Below are 13,529 nucleotides of genomic sequence, written 5' to 3'. Positions count from 1 at the left end.
CTCTCTCTTCGTACCTTCTTCAGTCGTCCGTGCCGTCCTGGATTCACTGTCCATGCCTTGAAACTCGTTGAAATAAGGCCGAACCTTGATCTCGTACACGATTCCTTTTTTGAGTGCGGAGAGGATGACGCTGCGCTCAGAAGGGACCTTCACATCCTGGGTCTGCCAGGGTCCTGGCGAAGGCAGTCCTGATGTTTGCCTGTACAGAACTCTGTAACCCTGGATAAACTGGGACTGACGATCCACCTGAGAAAGTGAACGGTAAAACATTAGGTCTGTATTCCATTGCAAAAAGAAAAGAGCTGATTGGAGGAGATTGGTTGACATTACCTGGGACCGCCACTAGATTAAACAATAGGATATTTTGCTCACTGGATCACATTCACGACTCTTAAGAGGCCGTTACTGGTTTAATGGGCCTTTTATCACCAGCTATGACACATTTAGCTCAATTAACACCCTGCCACTACCTCGTACACACAGCTCCTACCCCAAAGCAAGGGTTCCCTCCTCCATTACAAAGACTTTCTGTAATTCCGCCTTAAAGGACATATTCATGTCTCACGTGTAATATAAACACTAACTGGTGACACTGGAAATCAGGCTTCACCACATCTAATAAGGGCTGTGAGTACGCGAATGTCATGCAGCAGCAAATACAGACACCCCGGGGACATGAGGGGAATACGCAGCAGAGGTGATAACAAAAGATCTGTCCCATAGAAAAGATGGAGGGACTGGAAGTGTGATAGCCCCCCTGCAATCCGCAGAGGACCCCTCCCTTAAAACTTGGGCCATTTAGCTAGACAGAAAATTTGAATTTATGCAGAAGAGGAGTGGGTGCACAACTCATTGTAATGGCTTGTTAACAGTAGAAAAAGTGAGCAGGGCTTTCAAGTGGGATATTAAGCAGCTGTTTTTTTTCCGCAAGTGTAGCCTGAGTAAATCAGCAAAATGGATTCCCTGCTTAGTGCGGGACTTTTATTAATGGAATGATTTGGGAATATAAAAGCTCTCTGAGAGTGGCCCCTCTGTTTGCAGAAAGGGCCCCTGATTGATTATGTAGCCATGTTTCGTGTTGATTGTACATTACAATCATAAAGAAATGCTTCAGCATTAAATTTGTCACCAAGTCCAGGGGGGAGACTTATTACAGGGGTCAATAAACATGTCTCCAGGAAAAGTGCTAATGTGGTTCATTTGAAAATGGAATCCGGCTCCCCGTGCCACTAAGTGAGGGCTGTGTACTGTAAACACCTGCATCTGAGTGATTTATCCGAACAAACAAGCACGTAGTTTGTATGAATGCCTGAGCTTTGAGGAATATAAATAGCCTTTTTATCCTCATTACCATACAATTAAATAAAAAAAATTAGACGAGGCTGTAGCTGTTCATTTTTCACATTTAATAAACCTGTCAAATTTTGAGACATTGCTGATTCTTGTGTATATGTGTGGATGTATGGTGGAACAGCAGATGTGTGTTTGTATTGTTTTTGAAAAGAAGATTAATGCGTCGCTTCAAGGCGGGAAAAAAAAAACACTTCCACAAAATACAGTTGAATTACAATTTCAAGCTAATTTATCTGTGCAAGTCTTTGATTTAAGAGGGAAGCAGATGAAGACACATGGAAGATTGATGAACAACCAGATGTCTCTGACATTTCTTTTAATGTTCCCTGTGGTTCAAAGAAACTATTTTCAACCATTTGATGTTCGGTTTACTTTTAAGTCGCCAATTACAATATTTCAAAGCTTCGGGGAACAACCTGACTAGAATGTTGCCTCAAGGAGAAGATTCTTGGTTTTTTAAAGAGGAATTCTGATGTTAACATCAACTACCTTGACTTTATGACTCAGTTTGGAAAAATCAAAGAAAAGTAGAGCAGAGACAAGAAACCCAGAGAAAGCGAATGATTTCATGTATCTATTGTAAGTTCTTCCAGTGGGAAGACTCGAGCTTGAACAGAGGAATGATGTTCTTGGTGTAGCATCAGTTGAATAGAGTTATATTCACAAAATGACAACTTGCACTTACCGTCCATGTGACCTGAATGGTTGTGGGACTCAGAACGACCGGGTTGTGCAACCGAACTATGACTTCGCCAAGTTCTTTCTGCACGTGCCTGTGGTCGACACCCTGAGCTGGAGGACTTATGTCTGTGAGAAAGCGAGACAGAAATGCACACAAAAGAAAATAAATGGTTCACTCAGTTCCTCATTTGAAAAGGAGCAACTTCATCTGCATTAAAATAACCTCATTACATTTTGTATTAAGGAACTTGTCTGGTTTGGAGAAAAAGAAAACGGACCAGGGTCCATGAAGTTTCTTAGATGTGTGACTTTTCTGTAAACAACTATATCAATGAACAAACTCTGAAATCGAGACTCCCACACATTTTGAATGGAAAAATGGAAAATAAAACACTATTTTCCAGCTCATTTCCCATTTCGCACATGCATTTGTTCCCTGTTACAAGCAATAAAATACTCCAGCGCATGAGATACTGAGTGCAGCTGAAGGAAACCACATTTTGAGTTATTTACTGAAGGAAAGCAACAAAAAAAAAATTCACAAGAGGAAGTTATATTTCCAAAAAAAGCTCCATTGAAACAACCCAACACTGTCATGAATCACAGGCCCCACTAACTGGGTGAGACAGGCCAAACACAGTTAGAAAGAAGTGAAAAATCAATTTGTCATCAATGCACGCCATCGCCAATAAACACGTCTATATATCAACTCAAAACCTTCACCGCAGCATGAGAGAGATATTCAGCAATTCACACTGACTCCACTTTCCTTTTTTTTTTTAAACACACCCTTGGCTTGTATTTGACAGAGCTTGGCCACGGGTTGCTTTTTTTATTATATTATATCTTTTGCAGGGGGACTTATCATATCAGTGTAATCTGGAGACTGTGGTCTGTCCGGTGCAGTAATCAAATCGTCTTTGGGTTTGCAGGCAGTCATATTTCCCTGTTATGATCATTAACATAGCAGGGATAGCACTAACTCAGTTAGGCCTTGCAGAAGTAGACATGGTTATTTTACATAATTGCTAAAGTGTAGCCTTAATGAGCTGGCCTCAGATGGAGAATTTGACCTCTGCAAAATTGTCCGGTGATTCAGTGGAGCTATTCACAGCAAATTGCTGAGAGGGGCTGATAAGTATCACACTTTGAAGAGGTGCACAATGACCTTACCCCATCAGTGGAAACAGAAATTACACTCAGGAAAAAGAGAGCCACATACCAACAGTCAAAGTGATTACTACAGGTCCTGAAACAACTATACATGTGTTCCATAAACACGACAATCACCACAGTTCATCATTACTACTTTCCATATTCATGCCAATGTAAGCTACCTTGTGTTCTGACAGGATCCGACATGGGGCTGGGATCACTGAGGCCCTGGCTGTTGACGGCTCGGACCATGAACAGGTAGATGGTGTTGGGACGGAGACCTTTGACAGTGAACTGGGTGGTTTTGATGTGATCTGCTACCGTTTGCCAGCTGTTGCTCACTGATTGACTGCAATCAAACAGAAGAGGAGGGGGGTTATTCCACACTATTTTCCAAAGGCATTCAGGTGGTACATTGTAGTGCATTTACTAATTAAAGTGAGCAAACCTGAATGCTTCAATGACATAGGAGGAGACGGGTGAAGCCCCAGTCAGCCCAGGCTGCCAGGACAAGGACACACTGTTCTTGGTGACGTCAGTGACCTGGGGTTTAGATGGTGGACCTGGAAGCTCATTCTCATCATGGTTCTTCACGACAATCACTCCACCGGATTCTGAATGGACGGAGAGGAGGAGACAGATAAATAACCCACTTTCTTTAATAAAAAGTACCAGGTGACGAGTTGTAAAAAAAAAATCTATTTGTTCTGTATTTAAATACATGGAATCATGAAGCCGTCTTGTACCTTTGACTTCCAGGAAAGCACTCCATGATGTTTCACCGCTGGAGCTGGTGGCCACACACGTGTAAATCCCAGAGTCGGAGAGCTGATGCACAGAATACACATACATATATGAATAAAAAGCAACATATACACACACACAAAAAAACGTAATGATTCATCTAATGACACTTTGCAGTGATAGGACAATTTCATTTCACACACTCTGAGAGCAGGATCAATGACTGCATATATGGGATCTTCTGCAGAAACGCTTAAAGTGATGGGGCGACTTCACGAGCTCGCCTTGTGCCGGCCAAATTGTGTGTCATATGTGAGTGCCTCAAAGTGCTGACACTAATTTCCTAATGAATTCCATTTTCCACTCACCACCCTTCCATCACTTTTCCACTCCCCCTCCTTGTTTCTCCACTGTCCTGCCGACCACAACAAAGCCAGGCTAATTAATTTAGGGTGGGCTGCTGGAACCCCCTGGACCGATGACAGCTGGCTTGACTCTCCATCCCTCTTAGGGAACTTTGGTTGTTTGTTGGTTTTTTGTCCCTGTGCCTTGCTTCCATTTATTAAATAACATGTCAGTGGTCGGCAGCTTTATCAAGCATAATAGATATTCCACCGAGGCCTCAGAGTGCGGAAAAGAAGATGTGAGCCTTTTAAATCTAATCTGGTCCAAGTGTGTACGTGTATACACACATGTGTATATCTCTCTAAGTGCATTTATGTTTCTATGCTACAGCTGGAGTCCGTCCCACCCTGCCCAGCTGAGCCCTTCTGTAGCTGTCGTGCCATTAAGTGACTCTGTCAAACAATTAACAAAAAAATCAATGCTGCCAATTCATCTTTGAGGTATTGTGATACCTCTTGTTCATCAAAGTTGCACTTAAACCTATAAACGTTGCATACATTAGTGTTGGAAGATCACACAAACATCTTAAATTAAGATACATACACGCTATTGACCACTAAGGGAAAATAGAGTGGTAATTAACATCTGCATCAAAGAAAACAAGAACCAAGAGAACGATGGAGTCCTCTACCTTAATGTTTTTGATCTGCAGGCTGCCCAGCTCCTGCAGAGACATGCGCGGGTCCTTTCCCAGCAGACTGACCCCGTCCTTCAGCCAGCTGATAGAGGGGATGGGGTCTCCCGATGCCTGGCACTTCAAAAGTGCCACATTGTCCACCGCGAGCGTCTGATTGGACGGGCCTTGGCGAATAATGGGCGGCGGTCTGTCTGTGAGCACTGGGGAACAAAGACAAAAATGTGAGCACGCGCTTGTATCTCTGTGAAGTTGAATGACGTGTTAACATAAGGCGTCTGACTACAGAATAAACTGAGTGACAGCACTGCTCATAAAATGCACCGGGGGTGGATGTGGTTATCTATCGTAAAGTGGACTATTTTCTCTGCAGGTCTTGTAATTGCACCACAGAACAATGACCATATCCTGTATTTCCAGGAAGCAGGGAAAGAAAAGCTGAGCAGCGTTTTCTCGTTCCATTGATGTGGCGGAGGGATGCTAAGCGGTTTCCAGTTACTGCCTTATTTTTATACACTTCTCTAGACTCTGTGGTGCAGTTTGGCGGTGAGACTCTTGCCCATTGACTCAGTGTGGTTCAGATAAATACTTCATTATGTGCAGTGTGGGGCACAATAAAAGGTCAATTTCAACTACGTGTTACTAAAAAAACCCTTGTGATATTCATATAAGCACCACCTCAATCTTAACATCAAATAATCAGAGCGCAGGAACCTTCTATATTTCGCTCTCGCTCAGTTCTAGTCGGATGAATGCTAATGCTGTGATGAATTCCATTGCATGAGAAATTTCATTTGTTACAACGTGACACAAAAAGCCGGTGGGGTCCGCCTGTGAAATACTGGAGGTGTCAGAGGTGATCACGGAGAGATTTGGCACCGGGGCACACCGGCAGTTTATATATTTAGAGTTGAATAATGTGGAGTCCCCCTGGCATCCCAGAACCCACATTAATTAGAAGGTATGGATTAATGATGTCAGACCTGCAGGGGCTAATTACCGAGTCTACCTTCGTAACCTTTCAACACATTACTACACCCTCAGCTCCACCCCTATTTTCTCTCTCGCAGCCACATCTGACAAAAGGAAGTGATTTCGGATGATGCATTAATGCTGTGGTATGATCGCCCCCTTGCTTTGGGTCAGCTGCGGCAGAAAGAGAAAAGCTACGCAGAAAGAAACCAGACACCAGTTTCAATAATGATATTTCACTTATTTTCAACTTATCAGTATATTAGGGGCAAATACAATGATTTGAATATGAAGTTTTTTGTTTCATGACTCCATAGTTTACATCATGAGGTGCATCCGTGTTTAAGGGATGATGTTGGTGCTTTTCCGTATTAAGGGAAGACAAGAAGCTAATTTTGACAGATGCCAGTGCTTGGCCGGATGCGTCGCTCAGACTCGATGTGTCTGATGCATATGCGGGGGGGTGGGGGGGGGGCGTGCAGGAGTGACAGAGGGAGGAGGCGAGGCTCGACTGAAGCCTTCGCTCCCTGGATCTGGAATTTCTCATTACAGATCTCCTTGAACTCCACAGACTGTTGTCAGGGCTCGGGGTAGTAAATCACATAAAGACTGCAGCAGGTGTGGCCGTGACCTCACCCTGGCCCTGACGTACTCTTTCCTCCTCTCCCTGTTTTCCTCTTCGACCTGCCGAGCACCTGTCTTTGCTAACACGGCTTTTGTTACTCTGCCCTCGTGAAGAAAAACATTTTGAATCCAAAAACTTACAGTAAATACAAATAAAAGGGCTCAGCCGTCGGTTGCGTAGTTACCGAACGTGTGTGAAATGTGATGTTGAATTTGAACGACACACCAATTTTGTTCCAAAAAGAGCTCCTGTGGTGCTTTTTAATCTTTCTGCGAGCGAGTACTTCAGTAGACATATGGCTGTCGATCTCGCCATCACAACTCCCACAGCTCGCAGGACAACATTATTCATTCCACAGAAGACCGTTGTCAGTCACCAACACAATCACATGCCTCCTCTTTCTCTGTGTCTCTTTCTGTGGCTGATTCCCTCATACACATACTTGCGCCTCGCCCACTCATCCAAGCTCTCATCATTCAACCTGAGGGAACTCAAGGGCAATGCTTTATTTCCTTTCCGAAAGGAAAAGTAAGACATTTTTAATTAAATTGTGTCAGGTAAAAAAACGAAACAAATACCTGAGAGCAAAAACCCAGCAACTAAAAGTCATGGGCACACTCGAGTTTCTTTAACCACAGCTGAATTTAATCTTTTACATGGAATACGAAAAAAAATATTTGGACTTCTTTGTACCTACTGAAAACCTTCAAACTAAAACCATACGTCAGTTAAAATAATCTATTTGTTGAGGGATAAATGATGAAATGCATGTGGAAGAGAATCAAACGTGCAAAGAGGATATACATCTGTGTTTATATCCACATCATGCACCAGCGTCACCACAGTGCAGTGGTGTTAAATCATGTCTTAATATGCTGTAGTGTTCTGGCGCTGAAGAAGTTACACATCGTTTTTTCCCCCTCACCATCTGTGACCTCCAGTTGAGCCTTGGCGAGGATGCTGCCTGCAACGGTCAGGGCCTGGCAGATATAGTAACCAGCATCTGTCCGCTGCACAGACGTGATGGTGAGGTCTCCGCTGGGCGACACTGAGAAGCGACTGTTGGGCTGCTGGGGTTGGTTTGGAAAGAGCAAATTCTGCAGGAAGACAAACAAACAGCCAATTAGTGAGAACATGGAGCCAGTACAACCTGGAAAAAAGACAAAACACTAACACTCTCTTCGCCTGCACACTCACACACACACACACACACACACACACACACACACATCAGACTCTTAGAGCTATAATCTGAGCAACTGAATCACTCGCTTGGTTAACCAAGCTCACAAACTCCACAACCTGTCCACAGTTTGACGATTTGGTTTCATAATTATTCTCGGGCCAAGCCAGAGGCTCCACTGTGTTATGAAAGCTTATTTTTCCTCGTCATGACTTCTTTCATTTTTGCTTCCAGTCCACAGCGGTTAACTCACACTCACCCCACACACGTTGAACTTATGCTGAAAATTGTACAGTTTATCTTGAGAACACATAAACCTAGCCAAATAACTAACTTTTTCAATATTCTAAATAAGGTTTATATTCTCCTGATTTCCATTTTAGTGTTTTATAATGCTTCTCCTTCTTTTTCGTGTTGTTTTCATGCATTATGTAAAGCACTTTCAACTGCTTTCATCAATCTCACATATTTGAGGGTAAATATAGAGGATCAGAGGAATCGATGACACTGAAAATCATCACCTCTACTTTTTATTATCTTTTATTATTGACCTGTTCTGTCACCTTATTCAAGCTCTTTCTTTTAGTATTCCCTTTTTCCTCATAATCACTCCCAAATGTAACCCAGCAAATACATTAGCTGTATTCAATTTCCCCCTAATCGCTCTAATGCAACAAATTATGTTGATGTTTTTTTTAATTACGCACTACGCATCTCCAGCGCATGAGATATACAGTCCATTATCCTCAAGAGTGAGAAAAGGGCTGTTCTGTCATTTAATTACTTTACTTAATTAGCTTTAATTTGTTCTCTCAACAAATGCCTTTGTACATTATATACGTCCGTGTGACGGAGGCAGAGGAGACCTCAGCGAACACAGACACAAGTGGGGAGACGGACGTGCAACTGCTTGTACCAAAGTGTTTGTGGTGCGTTCATTTCAAAAGCCTCATCTTTAATGACAATGTGAGACACGAGCTGGATATGAATCCGTTCACAACATTACTCAGCTGTGAGTAATGTTAATGATTACTCACACGTTAAGGTCACCCACTGGTGAGGCGTAAAGTGGGTAAGTATCCCACTAAACGTTTGTGAGAACATGTAACCGTGTGTGTCTCGCTGCTCTTTACTCTTTCGGGAGGACTTTGCTGTAATTGTTGGCCTCTGTGTGTGTGTTTATGTGTGTTTGAACCTTAGCCAGAGCTGAATCATATCTCTGGCTCATCTACAAGCCTCAACAGGCTCCTAATTGGCACTGTTGTTGAGTGGTGTGAGGACACCCAGGTATTTGAATGGCTTATCTGCTCGACTGAGGGATAGGATCGTTCTTATCAGTGCAGGGTCACGGGGAAACCGATTAGCACTTCGCCAGGCACACTGTCGTTTGACTGCTCCCGAGAACAAAGGTGCATGTGTGTGTCTGTAGTACAGATACTGATGACAGATAGTGTAGTTTGAAGTGCTGCCTATACTGTATGTGTGTGTGTGTGTAGGTGCGTTCAGGGCAGCAGAATCATAGGTACTGAGCAATAAGACTTGATGGCCAGTAAACATAAAAGCTGCCGACCAAGAGAGCTGATGTTTCCACATTTTTTGTCATTTTTTTCTACACACTGTTCGTTTGCTCTTACCTGACTTCCCTCCTTCTGCCAGAAGACAGCAGGCTGAGGGTTTCCTTTGGTTTCACACGGGAAGCTGGCAGTGCGGCCTTGAGCCACAATTTGGTCCCTTGGACGGATGACAAACTGGGGTGCAGCTGGAGTCAAAGGGCACAAGCAGCAGTGTTAGTAGAGCAGCGATCCACAGGGAGGTCAAACATCAGGGCTGGAGATTATCAGGGCTTGAGGGATTACAGGCACAAAAACAAGCAATATACCATATGGTCAAATCAAAATGGGAGTGCTGTACAGAGCTTCCATGCAGCTTTGTATCTGTCTGTTTGCTCTCTAATGGCTCTGGACAGGGGGGGGGGGGGGGGGGGGGGGAAAGACACCAATCACTATCGTGTCCATGGTAACCAGGTTGGCCATTCATCCAGGTGAGACAGAGGCTGAATGAATGACAGCCACATTGGCATTCACATGTGGAAGCTCCTTGGTCACTATGGCGTTTAGATCTGAGACAACACAAAGGCACAGCCATGCCCTGGAAACATCTACGAACAGGTAAAGACATACAGGGCTAATCGTGACTTTTCATATGCAGGATCTCATATAAAAGTCAAGATCTGAGGTGGCTGATCAAAGTTGTGTCAGAAGGGGGAGTGTGAGACAGAAACTCTCCATCGAAGAGAGAAGTGGTTTGAAACGCTATCAAACTATTCAAAAACAGAGTGTGAAGCTTTCTCGGTCAATATTTACGACTCCATCAGGAGCCAGAGCAGTTGTCACACACTCTCAGTCACAGACAGAGTGAGACATTTCTGACCGACAGACGCAGCTCACTAATAGAGAGTGAAGAGTGTAGAGATAAGATACCAGCTCGTTTGGTGTGCACCGTCGTCTCTCTTCACTTCCTGACCAACCTGATAGCAAAGCTACTTTCAGAAACGCACTGAAGCCCAGACATTTAGTACTGTTGTGTAAAGATGATGAAGAATCCAGCACAGCACAGAAATTAAATGTAACATTCTTCATATTCTCAATATCAGCTACTGTATACAGCAAATGCTCATCAGATGTGCAACTCTAGGATACTATCACAATTACTGCAGCTATAAAATTAGAACTCTGAACATGTCTGAACTTTGACCTGAGGTAATTTACTGCATGACCCAAGACCTCTACTTGTTTATTCTACTTGTCACTGAGGGGGGTTCTCTGTTGACAAGTGTTTGCCAAGATAAGACATCAATCACATAAAGGAGGAAACATGGTTCCTGCAGAGATAATGAGAGTCAACAAATTAAAAAGTTCCTGCCGTAACCTGTGCAGACAATGGGTCGTTAAAGGCATTTTCTATAGACAGACATAAAGTAAATTCTACAGATTGTTGTAAAATTGTGAGAAATCTGAATTGTTGCAAAGCAACATCTTGCACTCTTTGTTTCTTTAGATTTCTTTGTAAGTCCTTTCACTGACAAGCCAGCTGGTTCCAGTAAGGCCAAGCTCTTCCCATTTGGCTGGTTTCTCCGTGTAATTCCTTTTTGGGGGATGTGTATTTGTCAAAGATACACACAGTTGGGAATGGTACAGATGGCTACAGATTTACTGCCTTTCCGTTTGGCCTTCTGCAGCTTGGATATCTTGTGGCTCTCACAATGCTGGGCCTGATACAGAGCTCCTAAATCATGCTCTGGCAAGGACTCAGTTCCCTCCCCTCTCTTCTGTTCTATCCCACATATATACACTCCTGACTAAAAGTAAGGTCTAACACCTTACAGAGTGGGTCCTGTCACCGTGCGGGCCAGAACCATCCTTTCTCACGCTCTCCTCATTAGTATTTCCTCCCTTCCTTACCTCTGAATTTACGACACTCAGCGCTGTAGAGCAGAAATGCGTATGTGGATGTTTTTAAGGTTTATAATTGGGTTTTGCTTGTATGGATGATTGTCTATAGCTGGGTGTCAAAAACAAAGTCTCAAGTGTTGTTCAGTTAGATCTCAGACAATCTACTAGAAATAAATATTATCATTCATGTAAGTTAAGGAGGGTCTTTCGTAACTGAGATTTGAATGAAATGAAGATGTTTCATATGGTGCTGGACTCTGTTAACCTTACGTATTTTGCTTAGTTTTTCCTGGTGGCCTGAGTTTCATCTTGAGCTTATTCTATACCTGCGGCGCTACTTTCAATCTTCCATTCTACCTTTTGAATTAACTTTAAAAAATAATTAAATACTGACGGGGAATGCTTTAAGAGGCGAAGGCCCACAGAGAAGCATAGATCAAAAACGCAGACAAATCAAGAGGAAGTCAGTGTGTGACAGTTTCACAGCTTGGCTCAGGGCTAACTCACACTGGCCCAGTTTTGATTCACAGGCCCTTAATGACATGTGAGAGGCTTCTTCCTGTCCCCTCCTAAGGAAACACATGATCAGGCACCCATATTTAATTCATGACAAGTCACATCTGCCTGGTTCGGCTAGATCTCGGCATAAAACAGCAGTCAGGGTGAAGAGAACAAATGGTCAGCGAGAAAGACATCCATTCAGTGCAACCCACTCAGAGGCAATTCTACCTCCTCCTTTAAAAATCCCACGTTCAATCATATTTTATTCAGGAGTCGACAGCAATTACTGTCTCTTCCCACAGGCAGGGTAACTGTGTAATTTCCTCCATCTTCTTCCAAGCTGAAAGTTTGACAATCGTATAACAGCCACTGCTGTTTTGGCAACCAAAGTCCTGCCAGTAAGGCTGTGTCTGGGTTTTTCTGCCAGCCAAGTCTGTCTTGACGGACACTTCTGTCAGTCTTCTCCTCGTCCTTCTTTGTCCTGGCGTATGCGGCGTGTTCCTCTATTTCTTTTGTTTCTAGATTTCTGCACTCGAAAAAACCCACCTTTCTGTACACACGCCTATTTCCACTCACTTCTTCTGACAATTTTATTTCTTAAGTGTATCAGATTCGGTTCTGCCTTGACCTTTTCCCCCATCTATGGGGAAATCAAATGAGATTCTCTGCTCAGTGTTGCGGGGCTCAAAAGGATAGAAGCTCGTCCAAAACAAACAGATCTCTGCTTTGTGTTCCAACAATCCACAGATGGCCTCAAGACTTGCGAGTTAAACACGTTCTGGACCATATGAGATGACAATGTCGGAGACTATCACGCTGCCAGCCCACTCACTCATTGTAAAGGACGTGGTCTAGAATCTAAAGAGCCTTCAGTTCAGAGCTGCTCTAGTAACTGAACCTTTGAGTCATTACACTTGATAAATCTGCGCTGTAGAAAGTTGTTACTGAAACCTGCAGCGGTAACGTCAGCTGCCGGTTGAGATCAAGTGGAAAGTCATAACTAGAGCATCTTGAGACAGCACAACAGCTGCGACACCCCCCAACACTACCAACACCCCTCAGTAGTGATAACTCAGGAGTCAATCCTGTGATACTCATGGGTAGGACCACACGTCTCCGAGCATGGCCTTCATTTTGATCTCAATTGCACACCTGCAAAGTTTCATGACAGCAGCCAACTGAAAACCGCTTCTGTTTTCAGCAGAGTAGGTGCCTCCAAACACACACACACACACACACAGATAAACACAGATAAACACAGATAAACACATAAAATATCACCATCGCAGCTTCAAATATAAAAAAAAACCTACAAAAAAACGTAATGCACTTGGCAAAGACGATTATTTTGTGGCTGGCGTTTATATTGTGGGATTCACATACTGAAGGACATACTAACTAATGCTTACCTGATGTTATAAAATATCCTTTTAATATGTGCTTCATATTAAAGTCGTGTTTTTGTGTGTTAGTAAACTAAGTAGAACTACACATAGAACCACAAAGTAGAACTACTAGACTTCAAAAACAAGGAACACAATTTGCAAACAATACTTTTAAGGCTAGACAATGTAATGTAACACCAGCTCTAATCGAACACAGTGATGTTAAGCAATGGTGATTGATTGTCAAGCAGTCGGGTGCAGTAACGTGTATGAGGGCATGCGGGATGGGATCAAATCAGAAGGATGGGTACTTACCGACAGGGCGAGCTGGAGACACAACAATGAAGGAGTGGATACACAAAGGAAACAAAATAGGACACAAACACACACACAAACAAACAGACACACACACACACACACAGAGAGAATGACAGAAGAG

The 13,529-nt window shown here is 43.3% G+C and overlaps 1 protein-coding gene across 9 annotated transcripts in view; it reads right to left on the bottom strand.

The window, feature by feature from the left end:
- Nucleotides 1-13,529, bottom strand: part of robo2 (roundabout, axon guidance receptor, homolog 2 (Drosophila)) — a 258,887-nt gene that overhangs the window by 31,598 nt on the left and 213,760 nt on the right. For 6 of the 9 annotated variants that reach the window (XM_034605259.1, XM_034605253.1, XM_034605260.1 and 3 more), the window contains exons 7-15: nt 13,406-13,417; nt 9,387-9,511; nt 7,495-7,666; nt 4,970-5,175; nt 3,936-4,017; nt 3,638-3,803; nt 3,372-3,538; nt 2,039-2,160; nt 15-246 (exon numbers count right to left, since the gene is read on the bottom strand). In XM_034605259.1, coding sequence (XP_034461150.1) covers nt 15-246; nt 2,039-2,160; nt 3,372-3,538; nt 3,638-3,803; nt 3,936-4,017; nt 4,970-5,175; nt 7,495-7,666; nt 9,387-9,511; nt 13,406-13,417 — 1,284 coding nt within the window. The remainder of the gene's footprint in view (nt 1-14; nt 247-2,038; nt 2,161-3,371; nt 3,539-3,637; nt 3,804-3,935; nt 4,018-4,969; nt 5,176-7,494; nt 7,667-9,386; nt 9,512-13,405; nt 13,418-13,529) is intronic. The other 3 variants (XM_034605262.1, XM_034605254.1, XM_034605256.1) reach the window with 1 other exon arrangement.

The sequence above is a fragment of the Hippoglossus hippoglossus genome, chromosome 13 (assembly GCF_009819705.1).
Source record: "Hippoglossus hippoglossus isolate fHipHip1 chromosome 13, fHipHip1.pri, whole genome shotgun sequence".
NCBI classification, from domain to species: Eukaryota; Metazoa; Chordata; class Actinopteri; order Pleuronectiformes; family Pleuronectidae; genus Hippoglossus; species Hippoglossus hippoglossus.
The sequence above is the reverse complement of the archived record's forward strand: the minus strand, read 5'-3'. Positions and strand labels throughout refer to the sequence as shown.